The sequence below is a fragment of the Phoca vitulina genome, unplaced genomic scaffold (genome assembly GCF_004348235.1).
Source record: "Phoca vitulina isolate PV1807 unplaced genomic scaffold, GSC_HSeal_1.0 scaffold110, whole genome shotgun sequence".
Taxonomy (NCBI): Eukaryota; Metazoa; Chordata; class Mammalia; order Carnivora; family Phocidae; genus Phoca; species Phoca vitulina.
In genome coordinates this window covers 803476-820693 of record NW_022589813.1, presented here as the reverse complement: position 1 = coordinate 820693, position 17218 = coordinate 803476, and the positions used below count along the sequence as shown (strand labels likewise).

Here is a 17218-nt window from a genome sequence, read left to right as displayed (position 1 = left end):
TTAAGGAAGACATTTTCCAGATGGCCTGTTCCCTATGGCAAAGAGACGAGACCACTCACGAGCAGAACTTAGCATGACTTCCGGACACGGAATCACAATGGCTCTCACCAGCCCAGAGAATTGCATTAGCTAACAGCCCGTGGTTTCCATAGTTGGTTTTCAAGATTTCATACTTATTTAAAATACATTTTGGGAAAAAAATTACATGCTGATTCACAGTTGCTTGCTGAAGTTTAAACTGTGTTTTGAGCATTTCCCATCGAGGCTTTATGGGGAGAGAATGAACTTTAGATAACCAAGATTCATTTGTGTATAAGTCAAACTCTCTGTTCTCCAAAACTGGCATCCGTGCTGAGAAGCCTGACCCTGCTCCTTTCAAGTTTTTGGAACCAGAGAAAACACATAAAAATGAAGCATTTTAATTGAGAGAATTAATGTGGGAATGTTCCTCTAGGAAACAAAAGTCTGGTACATGGCATCATATTCAAAGAAAGAAAACAGAACACTATTTGGGGAGAGAGGAGTCCAAAGGCTTTGACAATGCGGCTGGCCCTGGATTTTCAAGCTAGCAACCGTAACAGGACCAAATTTTCAACAGGAATTTCAGGGCATCCCATTACATGGCTTCCATTAATGGTGCAACTCTTTCAGCCTATCTTTAAAATCATCAGACCAAAAGAAAAAAGGATACAATCTTGGAATGAGTTCCCTGATGGAAGCAATCTTGAAAAACCAATTTAAGCATGTTTCTTTGGCCGTGTCATTTACATTCTCTGGAGAGAAGTGATCTGAAATACAAAAACAATACCCATCAGGATCTGTTATAGCTGCTACGGGTCCTGAGATAGGAGAACGTTACAATGGACAAGAAGGGGTGGCCTCCCCAGTTCTTCTAGGTCTTTCCTTCCAAGTATTAATATTATTAGGAAACAACTGGTGACAGTGAAAGCTTACATACGAGGCTTTCCAAGTGCTGCTCAGAGTGCTTTATAGACATCAAGTCACCTCATCCCCACAACATCCCTCCACAGTACATACTTTTTTTTTTTTTTAATTTTATTTATTTATTAGAGAGAGAGAGAGAGTGGGCGAGAGAGAGCATGAGCGGGGGAGGGGGGACAGGGAGGGGCAGAGGGAAAAGGAGAGGGAGGAGCAGACTCCCTGCTGAGTGGGCAGCTCAACGCAGGGCTCAATTCCAGGGCTCAATGACCCTGAGATCATGACCTGAGCTTTACTTTACTCTGACAGATGCAGAGACCAAGGCACAGAGGTAGTTAGGGCACACAGCAAGCAAAGGTCAGAGCTGCAATTCAACCCAGCTGGACATGATGCTGGAACCAGAATCACCGACCTTGAATTGTGAGAGCAATAGGACAGAAGTCAGGATCCCTGGCCCTAGGCTGGCTGCCCCACCAGCCCTGACCTTTTCATTGTTATTCTGAGTTTTCTGGCCCCGGCACCCAAGCCTGGTCTTGACAGGCATCTTAATAAGGAATGGAAGAGCGTATGGAACAATGAGAACAACAATCAACACCCCCCCCCCAAACTCATCACCAACAAGGCCATTGTGGAACTCTCGCATAGAAATGATTTCTTCTAAATCATTTCCACATATTAGATTCCCACCCCACCGATGGATGTGCTTTATACTTCTGGCATTCAATCACAAAGCAGGGCGCCTGACTGGCTCAGTCAGTAGAGCATGCAACTCTTGATCGCAGGGTCATGAGTTCGAGCCCCACGTGTGGCACAGTTTACTTAAAATTAAAAAAAAAAAAATCAAAAAGGGAGAAGTTAATCGCTTTAGAAGACAACAAACGAATTCTAGCTTGCTGTCCTCATCTTTGTTGTGCACAGAGTCATTTTTCATCCCTGATTCTGCTTTCTGCAACTTGGTGGCACACAATTAAGGTGATCGAAATTCCAAAGCAATCAGCAAAAAGTTAAACCTCCAGGTACTTCCTAGCAGAGAACAGTCACTAATCACAATTGCAGATATTTTGGAATTGCAATCTCAAGTATTTATCTATTTTTGGATGTTATGGAATGCGCTTCATTCATTCAAGAACTATTCACTTGCCAGTTCCAAAGGGAAGGGAAACTACCATTTCCCATTTCCTGCCCTAAACCCGTGCACTTAAAAGTAATTTTTTTTTTTCCCAAGTTCCAAGAGATCCAGACAGGAAAAGATAAGGGTTATTCTTAAATTCATTTGTCAATCGTGCCTTGTGGAAAAAGGACGGGTGGGATTAATTTCCCTTCATAGGACTGAATCATGGGACCTGAAACCCAAAAGCAAAAATAAGTCTCTGAGATCATCTAATAAAACCCCTCACTCTACCGATGAGAGAATGGAGATTCAGAAGAGAGCTGGCATCACTGTAAGCTATAACCCACCAGCCCTGACAAGAGCCTTATCTGCTGAAGCCCATGGTTAGACGTGGGAGACCCCGGGGACACAGAAAGGCAAGCTGTCCTGGGTGTCCACATCGCCTGCAAGCTATACAATAACCTGCACATGCCAATACAAACGCTTCAGGCTTTCCTTCCAGCTCAAGAGATCATTTAAGAGAAAACCATGTTAAGGGAGGACTTTAAAATCCTGTAGCAAAGTGGGGCACCTGGCTGACTCGGTCAGTAGAGCACGCAACTCTTCATCTTGGGTTCGTGAGTTGAAGCCCCATGATGGGCGTAGAGCTTACTCAAAAACTAAAAAATTAACTAATTAAAATCTTGTAGCAAAGTAAATCTTACCTGCCTATGTAAGATGTACTTCATTTGCTCAACACAAATGTTTTAAGAACCAACTAAAAGTAGTATTCTAGGCTCTGAAGAGATAATAATACACAAGACAGACCCTGTCCTCATGAAGCTTATATTCCAGCAGAGGGAAAAACATAATAAACAGCAAAAAGAATAAGCAAGCCAGCAAACAAATCAGGTAATATCCAGTAATAGCCAACACTATGAAAGATATAAAACTAAGTATTAGATTAGACAGTGACTTTGGGGGTGCATTTTCATTAGACAGGGTGGTCCCCGAAGACTCTGGCAGAGGTGGCATTTGAGCTGAGCCCTGAATTGCAAAAAGGAGCCAGCCATACTTAGATGTGGAGGAAATGTATTCCAGGAAGAGGAAACATCAAGTGCAAAGGTCCTGAGGTAGATATTATCTCTGGTCAAAGAAGAGGAAAAGCAAGCCAATGGGGTAAGCAGGAAGGAGAGAAGCAGGCACTGCACACCAAGTCATAGAGGGCTGTAGCCTTGGCAAGGAGCTGGACAGTTTTTCTAGGTGCAACAGAAACTCCCTGAAGGGTTCTGGGCAGAGCAATGGCCTTACATGACATGATTTATACCTCAGCACTTAGGCTGCTTACACGGAGAATGAATTCAGAATGTGGAAATTAATTCGGAGACTTCAACGTAACAAAAAGCAAAGATTCTTCCTTCTATTCCCACTTATTTTTCTTTTACGGTGCTTCTTTTTTCAACCCTGAACTTCTGTGGATATTTTAGGAGGAGGGAGGAGACCAGTGAGTCTAGCTCTCTTTCCTCTGCCAAGTCTCTACCCTATGAGCGAGAGGTCTCTTTACATAACAGCGCATATAGGGATGTCATCTTAGTACGCGCCTCAAAGGCCAGGTCAGTTAAGGACACTGCTTATCCAGATGCAGCCTACATCAGCCACAGGGAAAAACCGAAGATGGGAATGCCCACAGTTGACGACAACCGCAACACGACAAACCCAAGTTCTTTCTCCCAAGATGGAAATAAAGTTACTTTATCACTTAGAGTAGATGGTCTCTCCACACATAGGCTGGATTAAGAAATGGTAGGGAAAAACTACCACATACAGTAGTATGTACTTTCCATGACCCCAAAGGACACCGGTATCCTTCTAAACTCATAAAATAGGTATGCATGCCTCAGTTCAAATTCCTGAAGGTGAAGGGCTCAAAAATTAAATTCACCAGTCAGAACTTGATTCAACTGGAAAGAATGAGTACACATGCCACCAGATTCCTCTCTGTACATAATCTCTTTAGGCAGAATTCCACACAGTCAATTTCAAAAGCTTTCTTCATAATTATTGTTAAGGAGACATCCCCCAAATCACTGACATTTTTGAAAGAAATTTGCCCTTTTCCCTCTCAGGTTCTTGGAACCAGAGAACACTACGTGCAGATGAAGATTTTCACTGAAAGAAAAAAAAATTAAATTATTTTCAAGAAGAACAAAAGCCTGATTTGCATCGCTCGAGGTAAAAAAAAAAAAAAAAAAAAAAAGGTATTTTGGGGAAGGAAGAGTTTCCGTGATCAAAGTGCTAATTAATAAATTTAGACAAGCTCTGGAAATGAATACGAAAATAGTCTTTTATCTTGAACTTTTATAGTTTAGATAGGAGGTTGTTAGTAATTTTTCCTTAATTGGCTCTAAAATATTATTTGTATCCTTAGTGAAAATTGGGAGGAAGGAAAATCACTGCAGTAGATATAATCTCAAAGGCCTCTGGGGGTTAGACAGGTAACAAATATTCTTATGTGGTTAGGTGTACAACAATATGAAGTAGCAGACTGTGTATTAAAAAGCATGTTAAAAAATGCTGTTGGAGGGGCGCCTGGGTGGCTCTTGACTTCGGCTCAGGTCACGATCTCAGGGTCATGAGATCAAGCCCCAAGTCAGGTTCTGTGCTCAGTGGGGAGTCTGCTTGAGATTCTCGCACTCTCTCTCTCTCTCTCCCTCTTCCCCTCCCTCTGCTGCCCTCTCTAAAGTAAATAAATATTTTTGGGGAAAAATGCTGTTGTAGGGGCACCTGGCTGGCTCAGTCAGTGGAGCATGCGACTCTTGATCTTAGGGTTAGGAGTTCAAGACCCATATTGGGTGTAGAGATTACTTAAAAATAAAAAGAATACTGTTGTAGCCACAAAAAACACCTATTTGGGTTTAATTCTGCTTATAGACGAGCATTTACTGCTGCTTACTTGTATGGCACACAAGTTGGCAAGTTTAAATTAAATAGGTGCACCTAGACTTCCCAAATCCTTAAAGCTGACAGAGAAGGCCTTTGCACTCAAGCTGGCCTCTGCCTACCTCTCCAGGCTCACTGCCTCCCAATCTTGAGATGCCTTAGAACATGCGAGGAGCGGTTAATAACATCACGGATGTGATGTGGTGTAGGGGAGGATCTAGAGCAGCACCAACCAATAGAAATACCACGTGAGCCACGTTCAAAGAGACTGAAACAAGTGAAATTTTAATTAGCAATAATCGCGCCTCGGATAAACCTCATTGGCTACGATACTGCCACTGCGCAAAGCTTAAAACAAGTGAAATTTTAATAAAATGCCTTATTTAACCCAATTCACCCAAAATGTCATTTCAACATGCAATCAATTTTAAAAATCATCGGTGAGATACTTCATGGTCTTTTGTTTCTATTAAGTCTCTGAATCCGATGTATTTTTATACACACAGCACACCCTCCATTTGGACTGGCCAGATCTCAAGTGCCCCACATGACCCATGTTGGCCGCCATGTTGGACGGCACAGATCCAGCTTAAGAGCAAGGCTCCCACTAGCTGGTGACAGGGCCGAAGGCAAGTCCTTGGCTCGTCCCCCATGGGTTTGCTCATCTGACGCCAGATGACTCTTCCAGCCCAAAAGGTCGGTGGAGTCCTGTCTCTGAGAAATAGCTGTATTAAATCGTTTTTAAAATAACAGATACAGAGATGGATGAAAGAATTAATGAATAAGTGAACAGGTCAATTATGGGTTACGGTTGCCGATGCCATCATTTGGCTGAGAACAGGAGCAGTGGGAGCAAGCTTGTTGTGGTAACTTGTATGGATGAGAACGTTTCCTTACAGCAGCTCTAGAAACTTGAAAGGAGGGACAAGAGGTAAGAGAAGCCGCTGCTGAGAGTTCCATGTTGCCAGACAAATCGTCACCATTTATGTTACAACAGATTCATAATCAAGCTGTCCCATTTTAACCCCCTGAGAATTTAAAATGGATTGGCAATAAATTTAATGCACACATCACTTAAGCACAGACTGTAAATGCAAAGTATCTGTTATCGATTTCTTTGACATTGTTCTCTAGTATATATAAAGTTGGTTTCTGCTATTTGCTTCTCAGGAGAGAGATACAGGAAAAAAATGTCAGGCAGTGGAGGAATTTAAGTTGGTATAAAAGGTCAGCTGAATCTAGTTGCAGTATCTTTTTATTTTCCTGGATTCCAAGTACTTGCCCAAATTCTTAGCCAGTCCATTTGAAAACCTTCTAATGTTTTTTTTAGAAAACTGAGACGATCAGAAATCTGCAAAGGTGTTTCTTCTACTTTTAACACACCAAAAACAAAATAAATCTTACTGAGTCTCCATAAATCCTGACTTGATAGAAACCATACTAATCACAACTCCAGGGCAGAACGAAACCAGTAGAACAGCTCTGACATTACCTGGTAAGACGCTGCGGTTATCCACACACATGGAGAAGATGCGCTCATACACGAGCTTTCCTGGGGAGAAAAGGACAGATGGTGTTAGCATCCCGCTCTTCAGGAGTGAACACTAAATAAACGTTTGTTAATTAGGGACAGAGCCGGCGTGGCCCAGAGCACTTTAACTTGTGATGGTATGCTGCCACCTAGTGGGACAAATTTAAGCCGCGTTTCTTTTGTTTCTGTTTTTAATAAAGCGCAGGGACTTTTACTTTCTGCGAAGGCAGGGAAGTCATCCTTCTCCCCTTAGAGAGGGAAACTTAGGGCCAAGGGGACCTTAGGCACCTCCATTCACTCATCAGCAAATCATCCATGTTGTGCTTCTAAGCCAGAGGCTGCAGATGGGCAGCCTGTGGGTGGAATCCAGCCAGGGATCCATTTTGTTTGGCCCACAACACAAAGGCCCACAAAGTGCTTTAACATTTTTTTTTTAATTAGTTGCCAACAGGTTAAAAACTTTCGTTCATGTGAAAAACCCGATTTCCTGCTTCTTCACAAATGATGTGCCAAAAATGGCCCATATCCCTACAGGATAAAAATGAGCTATGACAGGGGCGCCTGGTGGCTCGGTCAGTTAAGCATCTGCTTTCAGCTCAGGTCGTGATCCCAGGGTCCTGGGATCGAGCCCGCATCGGGCTCCCTGCTCAGCGGGGAGCCTGCTTCTCCCTCTCCCTCTGCCTGCTGCTCCCCCTGCTTGTGCTCTCAAATAAATAAATCTTAGAAAAGTCTCTTTAAAAAAAAAAACAAAAAAAAACAATGAGCTACGACAAATTAGTAGCTGACTCTTCAAATGGCATATATACCACCCAGTTTGTCCCAGCTTCCACCATGCTGTCTCTCAGCAACGGTCTGGGGCACTCATTTATGTGATCTGCCTGGTGCCCAGAAGCATCGAAATTTGAGATTCAACTAGCAAGTGCTACAGGGTAGAAATTTGGGTCTGTTTTGCTCACGGATATATCCCCAGTACTAAGATCAGTGCCTGGCACACCGTGGACGCTCAGTATTTGCTAGATGCATAAACAAACATATTTTAGGTGATGTGGGTCATAGGTCACTGCTGCAAAGACTCAAATCTGCTACTGTAGCTCAAAAGCAATCACAGACAATGTATAAGCAAATGGATGTGGTCGGTCGTGTTCCAATAACAATAATAAAACTTGACTTACAAAAACAAGTGGGCAGGGTAGACTTCGGCCACAAACCACCCTTTAATCTAGGACTAAAAGTTTTATTTATTCTGTGTTATTTTAGAAAATACTATCAACATCAAAGGGATAAAAATTATAGTTCTATTCCTTTCCTGGAGCCTTCCAAATCACCTTTAATGTCAAAAGTATTTCCCTGAGCTCTTGCGTTATTTTTTTTTTCCCCATAACCCCATCATTCGGGGAAGCAAAGAAGCACACAACCGGTCCTCACATGGAAAAAGAGACAGGAAGTTCTAAGAACGTGAAGTCAAATGACTTCACCAAGAAATGACACAAGGCTAGGACGAAGGGCAGGAAGCCATCTAGGTGCCTCTCCCAGTGTGGACTACTTACGTTACAATCACATGAAGAAACCTGTTGAAAAGGCACATTCCTGGGGCCCACCTCAGAGCTAGTGAAAAATAGTATTTTGGAGGGTGAGGACTAGGAATATGAATTTTGAATAACCTTAGCTAGGGAATTCTTGTCTACACTCAAGCGTGAGGACCATGGATTTAGACAAGCACCATGGGTCTCGGAGCTAAAACTTGCCTTGGGCATGGGAATCTCTAAAAACAGTGACAAGCCCCCCCTCTTCCCTCTAAACCAGTGGTCCCCAACCTCGGCTAAACACTCGAAGCACCCGGGGCGCCTGAAAATAGGCTGGTGTCTGTCTGTCCCCAAAGGTTCTGACAGAAATGATCTGGGGTCCAGCTTGACCATTGGGAGTGTTTTTAAAGCTCCCCAGGTGGGCAGCCGAGGATGAAAACCCCTGCTCTACACCATCAGTTCAATTGAGAAGCTCCCAGGAAGCCTCAGGGAATAAACCCCAGTTCTCAAAGCCACCTGCCTTTTCCCTCCTGGCCGGAAGTGCTTTCCTTACCTGCGGCCATGGGCTCCCGTGGCAGCCACATCTGGGGCCATGATGGGCCTCCTCTTGAGGACCACAGAACACAGCACTGGGACTGCATATAATTTTTACCGTGGGCCATCACACAGCAAGCCATGCTGGTCACCTCTCACCTCCTATGGTACATAGACCAGACTTAAGAGCACAAAACGCCTTTACTTGCTCCACAAAAAGCCTGCCATCCCTCTAAAACCACAACGTGTATAGTGTACCTTCATATGCTAAGGGGCCTTCAACTACAAAATCATTTTTGGCCAAACGAGTTTGGTGAGTATTTTTTTTTCCTTTGTTAGGTTAGTGGACAACAGTCTTGAGAAATAATACCTGATCCTAGATTTATTTCCTTTCCCGACTGTCTTACAAATCAAGAACACTAAAATAGATAAATAATTCTCTGAGCACTAACTTTGCACCAGGTACTTTCAAAGTTGCTTACTCATATGATCCAGCCAGCAAACTCTTAGAAGAGGAAAAACGTTATATGCTTCCTATTCTCTTAATTCCCTCCAGAAATCCCCAGAGGCAGGATCTATTATGCCCATTTTACAGGGGAAGAAACCAAGTGTTTCTTGGTCGGATGCACACGACTCTGGAACAGGACACACAGGCATGGGACGTGGGCCGAGAGACTCCAGAGCCCAGCTCTGTGCTCGGTGCCTCCGGTGAAATCCCCCTCGAAGTCCAGCATGCATCTTCCCATCTGCACATGCTCAGGGCCGTGTCCCACAACCCTGCCCAGCAAGATGCTCCCACCTTCGGTCAGTCCTGTCAACCACTAAACACCAGCCCACCTACGGTCAAGCACCTCCCTACAGAGCACCATTAGGACAATGCACACAAGCTGCATCATGGCGCTCCGAACTTCCACCCAAGCAAGGCAGACTCCCGCCCGTTTTGTGAAAGGTGAAAACATTTTGTTCCGGGCAAAGCACAACAGTCTCCTTGAGCACCTGCAGATGCAGGCTGCCTCACAATCCTGAGGAATACTAATCACAACAGGTCCTGACAAGGGCAGCCTATTTTCAGGTGCCCCGGGTGCTTCGAGTGTTTAGCCAAGGTTGGGGACCACTGGTTTAGAGGGAAGAGGGGGGCTTGTCACTGTTTTTAGAGATTCCCATGCCCAAGGCAAGTTTTAGCTCCGAGACCCGTGGTGCTTGTCTAAATCCATGGTCCTCACGCTTGAGTGAGATGTGGAGGAAGGAGAATGACGTCGAAGGCCGGTACCTCATTTGAATGTTCGGTTTCAAAAAAGAAAAACATTCCTCTGATTCGAAATTTTAAAAAGGCTGTAGAAGGATGAGGCAAGTTTCTCTCTGGCCCATCCCCATCCACCCCACGGCCCCCGCCGGCCTCTGAGGACTCCCACTGCTATTGAATTTCTTGGACATCCTTCTAAATGTTTCTTCAGGCAAATAAAAGGGAATGTGAACAAGTATTCTAATTTCTCCTCCTTTCTTACACAAAACAGAACATACTCTACAGCTGTTCTGCATCTTGATTTTTTCACGTGACGACATATATACCCCAGAGATCTCTCCACGCCGGAATGCAGAGCACACCCTCACTCTTTCTTGTGGGCTTCCTATGCTCCGGGGTACAGATGGACCGTCATTTATTTAAATGGTCCCCTAGTGATGGCCACTTGGGTTGTTTCCAGGGTTCCGCTATCACAAATGGGATGAATTCCCAGGGGTGAAGTTGCCAGGGTCAAATGTACACACATTTGTAATTTTCATGGAGAGCAACATTCCCCCCGTGAGCCAAATACAAGAGAAACGAAACAGGTCTTTGACTACAGAGAAAACTCAGACTCCCAGCCCTGCCGCTCACTGCCCACCTTGCGACCCTGGGCGAGCTATTTACTTCTCTGTGCCTTGGGCCCCTCACCTGTGACATGGAGTCATTAGAGACCCCACCTCACAGGTTGTGATGAAGACAACGTGATGTAATATCTCTAAAGCACCCAGAACAGAGTCAGGCCCAAGGACATTATTTGTTGAGGGTTTATCACTGCTGTTACCAATTCTCAGCCCAGCTAATCTCTGGGATAGGGCAAAAACAGGCATGTGCATCATATCCCGGCTTGCCAAAGGAGGGCACTGGGATGCCGCCACCAGAGGCTGACGGAACGGCTGCCCAAAATTCTCACAAGGTTAATGCCCGGATCTGGCCAGGCTTGTAGGTTAGAAGCCAATCCATCGGCGTCCCCGTGCTAGTCTCACTCAGAATGCTGACTCATGCAGAAGAAACTTGCAGGAGGCAGGTTAGGGAAACCAGAAGGCTGGTGTGTTAACCCACCATGAGAAACAGAACTGTCAGGAGAACCAGACACAACCACGGACCTCTCTCCCTGACTGATGTCCTCGCTGCTGAAGGCAAGCTGCGCATGAGGACAAGTCAAGGCCCGAAGGGCGTATGACTGGGTATCTATTCTGAGAGCCTAACTCACCCATCCATTCTGCAAATCCATTCATTTTCTCCATCTCTGCCATCTCCCCAGCCTCCCACTTGAAGTGCTAGCCACGCTCCCTGACCCACCTCCGCCCGACAGTCTCAACAAGCAGCCAATAAAACTTAAATCATCACATCCCTGCTCACCTTAACACTCTCAGTGGTTCCTTATGTCCTCAGCGTAAAAGCCCAAGTCCTTCCAATGGCCCTCAAGGCCCACCAGGACCTCCAGCCATGTCAGCTGCTGAGCCACCACCCTGCACACCCCCTCCAGCCACCCCAGCCTCTTCAAACCTGCCAGGCACGCTCCTACCCCAGGGACTTTGCACCCGCTGTCCTCGGCCTAACGTGGCTGCACTCTCCCTCCCCCAGAGGGCATGCGGCTCATCTCTCCTCTCCTTCAAGCACTTGCTCAAATAGCAACATCTCAGCAGGGCCTCCTATGACCACCTTATCTAAAACCACAGTCTCCTCCACCCCTTACCCTCCTCTGTTTTGTTTTTTCCCTCCACAGTGCTGATCATCATCTAACATACAATTGGGTTTACTTACTTGTTTTGTAAATCCCCTTTTACCAGAACATAAGCCCCCAAAAGTGAGGATTTTTGTCTCTTCTTGCTGATACATCCTTGGCACTCAGTAGAGTGCCCGGGCCACCTGACCCTGATTGGCCATCACTCAGCCAGGCCATCTCTTCTTGGGGTCCAGTTAGCTCCCACCCCCCTTTCTTCTGGCAACATCACCACCTTTCTTCTGTGGGGTGACCCGGGGCTGGATAATCTGCTAATTCATCCCACCAGATACCACAAATGACTCAGAAACTGACTTGTGATCCAACCAGGCCAAAGAGACAGAATTCTGGGACTTTTTGTTGTAGGCTTGGAAGAAAGAAGCTCTTCCCTTGTCCTGGGACTACTGGCAGAAGAACTGATACAAGTGGAGAACACCTTGCAGAGTTTGAGAACGAGGAGACCCCAAAGGCAAGTACCAGAAAATACCAACACACTGTTTGAGTTCCTGAATCCAGAAACTACTCCTGGACTTTTCAACATAAGCCAATAAATACCCGCTTTTCCCAAGATTAGTAGGAGTTGGACCTTTTTTATATCATTTGTTCTAGCTAATACACTCAGACCCCAGTCTCCTGTGAAGCAAATGGGGGTCTCTGCTTGATATTTTGTTTTCCGCCATATTAGATTTTTCTATGGACTTCAGATGAGACTTGCTGGGTTCGGAGTCCGCTGGTCCCTCCTTGGCAAGAAAGCAAACGTCTTTGTTCTGATCTGCTAGGTGTTGGGCTCTCAGAAGATGATTCTGTCTGCTAGTTCTTGGGGAGAACGTTGCCGCTGAACATCATATAGAGTTTAGAGGGCTGCATGGCTTGATGCTCTGGCCACTGATGACCACCAAAGAGCACAAAAGTCTCCTGTGTCTCCAGAGGGGCCCCAGGTTCTTCTCTTCAGTCTAGACCATTCTGCCTGATGGGGGGAGCATGGGACAAGGGGCAGCCGTGACATGGCAGGAAACCTCACAAGAGCGGTCGTAATCAGTCCAGGCAGGAGAGGACTGTGGCTTGGACTACAGTGTTCAGTGAAGACAGATAAAAACGGACAAAGTGGAGGGAGACCCAGGAGACCGAAGAACCTGGTGATGGACTGGACATGGGGCGCAGGGGAGAAGATTCTCACATTTCCAGCTTGGGCACAGGGCACATGGTCCTATCATTCCCTGGGACAGAAACCCACTGCAGGTGCTGGGAAGAGAGGCCAAGTTCGGTTCTGACAAAGTGAGTTCCAGGCACCGTGACATGTCAAGGGACGGGAGCTGGTTTAGACCGGATGTGTGCTCCCCAGCTCCCCCATGCTTCACCTGCTTGCTTCACTAGCCTTTCAGAAGGTTAGAAAACAGGTCATTTAGGATTCTCTAAAAACGGCACCCTTGTTAATGAGCGGGGGCAGGGCGGTCGTTTAGTCTCCCTCATGTTTCACCCAACTACTTAAACCACAACAGAAATTAAAGCAACACTACCACCCAACTTCTGGCAAAAAAAAAAAAAAAAGTATTTCCTAGATTGAAGATGAACAGGACTAGTACTTACCAAATGTATCAAGTATGTCGGTGATAAGGACAAATTTGCTTGGGTAGAACTGAATAACGCTTGTGTCTGAAAGAAGCTTTGAACACTAAAAAAAAAAAAAAAAAAAGAGAAGAGAAAAGGAAATTCACTGTGTCGTGTCTGACTTCGTTGCAATGCTCCAGGCCTGGAAAATTAATTTCTACAAACAAGCACAGGTGCTTTCCATGTGCCAAGCCCCATGCCAGACACTGGAAACATAATGAGAAGCAAAACCACTGTCCCTTTGACAAGTGTGGGGGGGGGGGCAGACTGCTCACTACAGAACCTCTTATAGAAGGACTCCATCACATCCCTCCAAGAAAGCCACAGGACTGAGGACTCTTATCCAGAAGGGTCTTTGCTTATACACTGAACGAGGGTCGGCATCAAAGTCACCAAGAGAGGTCAACGACACCTCTCCCAATGTCCTCACAAATGACTCCAGCTTTGTTCCAACTGCTTTTCAGCACGGCTTCCTCTGGTTTATCTCAGGATGGTCTTGCTTCTTCAACATTCTTTTCTATGAAATGACCCTGTAAGTACATCTCCAGGGTTTCTTAATTGAGCATCTATTTTTTTTTTTTAATTGAAGTATAGTTGACACACAATGTTAGTTTCAGGTGTACAACACAGCATTAGACAACTTTATACGTTATGCTATGCTCACAAGTGTAGCTACCATCTGTCACCATAAAACATTATCACAATAGCACTGACTATATTCCCTATGCTGTACGTTTTATCCCCATAGCATCTATTATTTATCCTCACTTCCAAATTTCCCTCTAAAAGGAAACATGACAAGCTTCAAAGAGCACACGTTTCCCTGCAACTATGATATGCAACACTGGGAACGTTTCGCTCAATCCCTACGCCTGTATCGCTCACACCAAAGGGCCACTGACATGTTCGGATCTTTTTTTATTTTTTTGAGAGAGAGAGAGTGACAGTGTGAGCCAGGAGGGGCAGAGGGAGAAGGAGAGAGAGAATCCCAAGCAGGCTCCATGCTCAGCATGGAGCCCAACATGGTGCTCAATCCCAGGACCCTGTGATCATGACCTGAGGTGAAATCATGAGTTGGACGCCCTACCGACTGAGCCACCCAGGCACCCCAACACGTTCAGAACGCTTAATGGAAGACTACAGCCACACAACGTGGCCCTAAACACCCCAGATTAAGTCATCTTTTATGATCAGAAACAAAAAACCTGTTTCTTCTTTGGAGAACAAAACTTAATGCCCTGAAATCTTTATGAATTCAAAAGTCAGCACAAGGAACTAAATAATTTGCCAACTTCTATCATTCCGATGCTTGACCTTTAGATACAAATATGTCACTTAAAAGATAGAAAGAGTTCGTTAATACGCATTTCCAAAGTGCAAAGAATGGAAATAATGTCTGTCATATCAAGACGCAGGCTGATACGGGTTTTCCGTTTGGCATTGTGACCCAATTTCTAAATTGTTAAAATCACAAAGTTTCTCCTTAGCATTACAGCCTAAAGGCAAACAACATTTCTGTTTTGTGAAACATCCTCTTACAGCCAAATGTTATGCAGGGGGGTGTGGGGGGCAGAAGGGTGAGGGGAACGTAAGCTGTTAAAACAATGGTGTTGACACCAAACGTGGCATTTGGACGTTCGTAGAAATCCATTTCCGGATGCCTTGCTTTGTGTTCTTCATATGCCCTTTATGTGAGCTCCAACTTCAACAACTGCCCCATGAGATTTCAGGGCTTGGAAAAAGCAAACAACTCTGAATCCTAGAGACTGTTTACAATACACAGCCCTTGGTTCCTAGGGATGTGACGTCTCCTGAGTTCCTACCCAGAGCCCCTCAGAGAGGAGTTACTGCCCAGTGGTGAGATGAGAAGACAGAATTCAAACAGAAGATTTCAAATTAAACACAGCTGGGGCTTCCCAACATCTGTGTACTGATTTTTCTCCCAAGCTGGTATCACGGAACATACATTTTACACAAGAGAACAGGAAGTGGAATTTTTTTTTTTAGGTCCACGGTTAAAGTCGTAATCAGGTCCTAAAATGAAGTTCCCCTTTAAATCACTATTTTGAAGATGCCAGATTTTTAAAGCCTTGGTGCAGTTTCCTAAATAAAAATCAGGCTTCCTAGGGTGTGTGTTAAAATTACAGATTCTCGGGGCACCTGGGTGGCTCAGTCGGTTAAGTGTCCGACTCTTGATCTCAGGGTTGTGAGCTGGAGCCTTGTGCTGGGCTCCACGCTGGGCACAGAACCTACCATAAAAAAAAAAAGATTCCCTGGCTCCACGCCAAACCTACTGGTGAAAACCTCCAGCTGAGGTGCCAGGGAATCAGTATTTTTGACAAGGACTCCAGATGACAGAGGCACTGGAACCCAGGACACACTGGGTCCGTGATATCCACAATCCTCAGCGTACTCCAAACGGACTGAGCATCCCACAGCCCATGTGTTCTCAGCTCTGGAATCGTCTGGGGAGCTTTTAAAAATAACGGCACCTGGGTCCCACTCCCAGAGATTCTGAGCAAGCTGGTCTGGGGTGCAGCTCAGACTCAGGACATTTTTAAAGCTCCCAAGGGATTCTGATGTGCAGCCCAGGTGGAGAAGCACCATGGCAGACACTTCCTGAATGGCTGACTGATAAATTACTCTGCCTGAAATACTTGCTATGGAACTGATTAGCACTGCTGGAAAAATACTAAAAGGGTGTTTTTCATTTTTTCCAATTAGCAACATTCTACAAGGACACTAGGCAGTTTCTAGAATTCAACATATATATACATATAAGTATTGGATATATATATATATTTATATACATACACATATATTAAATAGCCAAAACAAAAGGATACAGTAAAACATAACCTAAAGCCACAAACCAAGAAAGGAAGATGGATCAAAAGAAGCAAGCAAGCAGACTAATCAAGACAATTACTACCAAGGATACATGGAAAAAAATCTTAAAAATAAGAAAAATACAAACACCATTAACAGAAAAAATGAGCAAGAAGCAACAACCAAAGCCACTTTACAGAGAAGGAAACCCCAGCGGCCAATAAACATGTGAAAAGAGGCTCAATCTTATTATAATCAGAGAATTGCAAATTAAAACCACAATACAATATGATTTTATTACCTCCTAAATTGGAAAAATGATGAACAGAAAGTCCGCTCATACCAGATGTTGTGAGGCCGCTCAACAGCACAGACTCACACAGCCCGACTGCTGCTAGGAGTGCGCAGGGGCACAGCTGCGAGGGAAAGCAATCCGGCATTGCCCGGTCAAGCTCCAGAGGCACATGCCTAGCACCCGAGCAATTCCACTCTCAGCTATGGGTCCTCACCTCCAGAGAGGCCAGCAGACTCGTCCAGGAGTGATCTCGGCAACATCGTCCATAACAAAGAAGAAAAAAGGAAAAACCAGATGCCCATCAACAGAAAGAATGATGCATATTTTATGCATCAGGAGACTCACTACTGTTAAGATGGCAAATCTCTCTAACTGACCTACAAAGTCAACACAATCCCCATCAAAATCCCAGTTTGGGGGCGGGGGATGAGGACAGGGCAGGTAGAAATAGGCAGATACTAAAAATCACATAGAATTGCAAAGGACCCAGGATAGCCAAAATAATTTTGTGGGACAAAAAAAAAAAAAAGAACCGAGTTAAAAGACTTACACTAACCAGTTTCAAAATTTACCATAGGGGCACCTTTGGCACAGTCGGTTAAGCATCTAATTCTTGGTTTTGGCTCAGGTCCTGATCTCAGGGTTGTGAGATTGAGCCTCGTGTCAGGCTCTCCGCTCAGCTTTTTTTTTTTTTTTTTTAAGATTTTATTTATGTATTTGACAGAAAGAGCACACAAGCAGGCAGAAGGAGAGGGAGAAGCAGGCTCCCCGTGGAGCAGGGAGCCTGACGCGGGGCTCGATCCCAGGACCCCAGGATCATAACCTGAGCTGAAGGCAGACGCTTCACCGACTAAGCCACCCAGGTGCCCCAGCACGGAGTCTTCTTAAGATTCTCTCTCTCCCTTTCCCTTTACCCCTCCC

At 45.1% G+C, this 17218-nt stretch overlaps 1 protein-coding gene and 1 pseudogene across 7 annotated transcripts in view; both read right to left on the bottom strand.

Annotated features, from left to right (window-relative positions):
• The window catches only part of LOC116628068 (VPS35 endosomal protein sorting factor-like), a 113915-nt gene that overhangs the window by 74701 nt on the left and 21996 nt on the right, over positions 1-17218 (bottom strand). For 5 of the 7 annotated variants that reach the window (XM_032398133.1, XM_032398134.1, XM_032398135.1 and 2 more), the window contains 3 exons: positions 13153-13237; positions 6462-6521; positions 692-788 (listed from right to left, as the gene is read on the bottom strand). In XM_032398133.1, coding sequence (XP_032254024.1) covers positions 692-788; positions 6462-6521; positions 13153-13237 — 242 coding nt within the window. Of the gene's footprint in view, positions 1-691; positions 789-6461; positions 6522-13152; positions 13238-16303; positions 16419-16511; positions 16960-17218 lie in introns of those variants that run through there. The other 2 variants (XM_032398138.1, XM_032398139.1) reach the window with 2 other exon arrangements.
• LOC116628077 lies at positions 5193-5319 on the bottom strand (annotated as a pseudogene).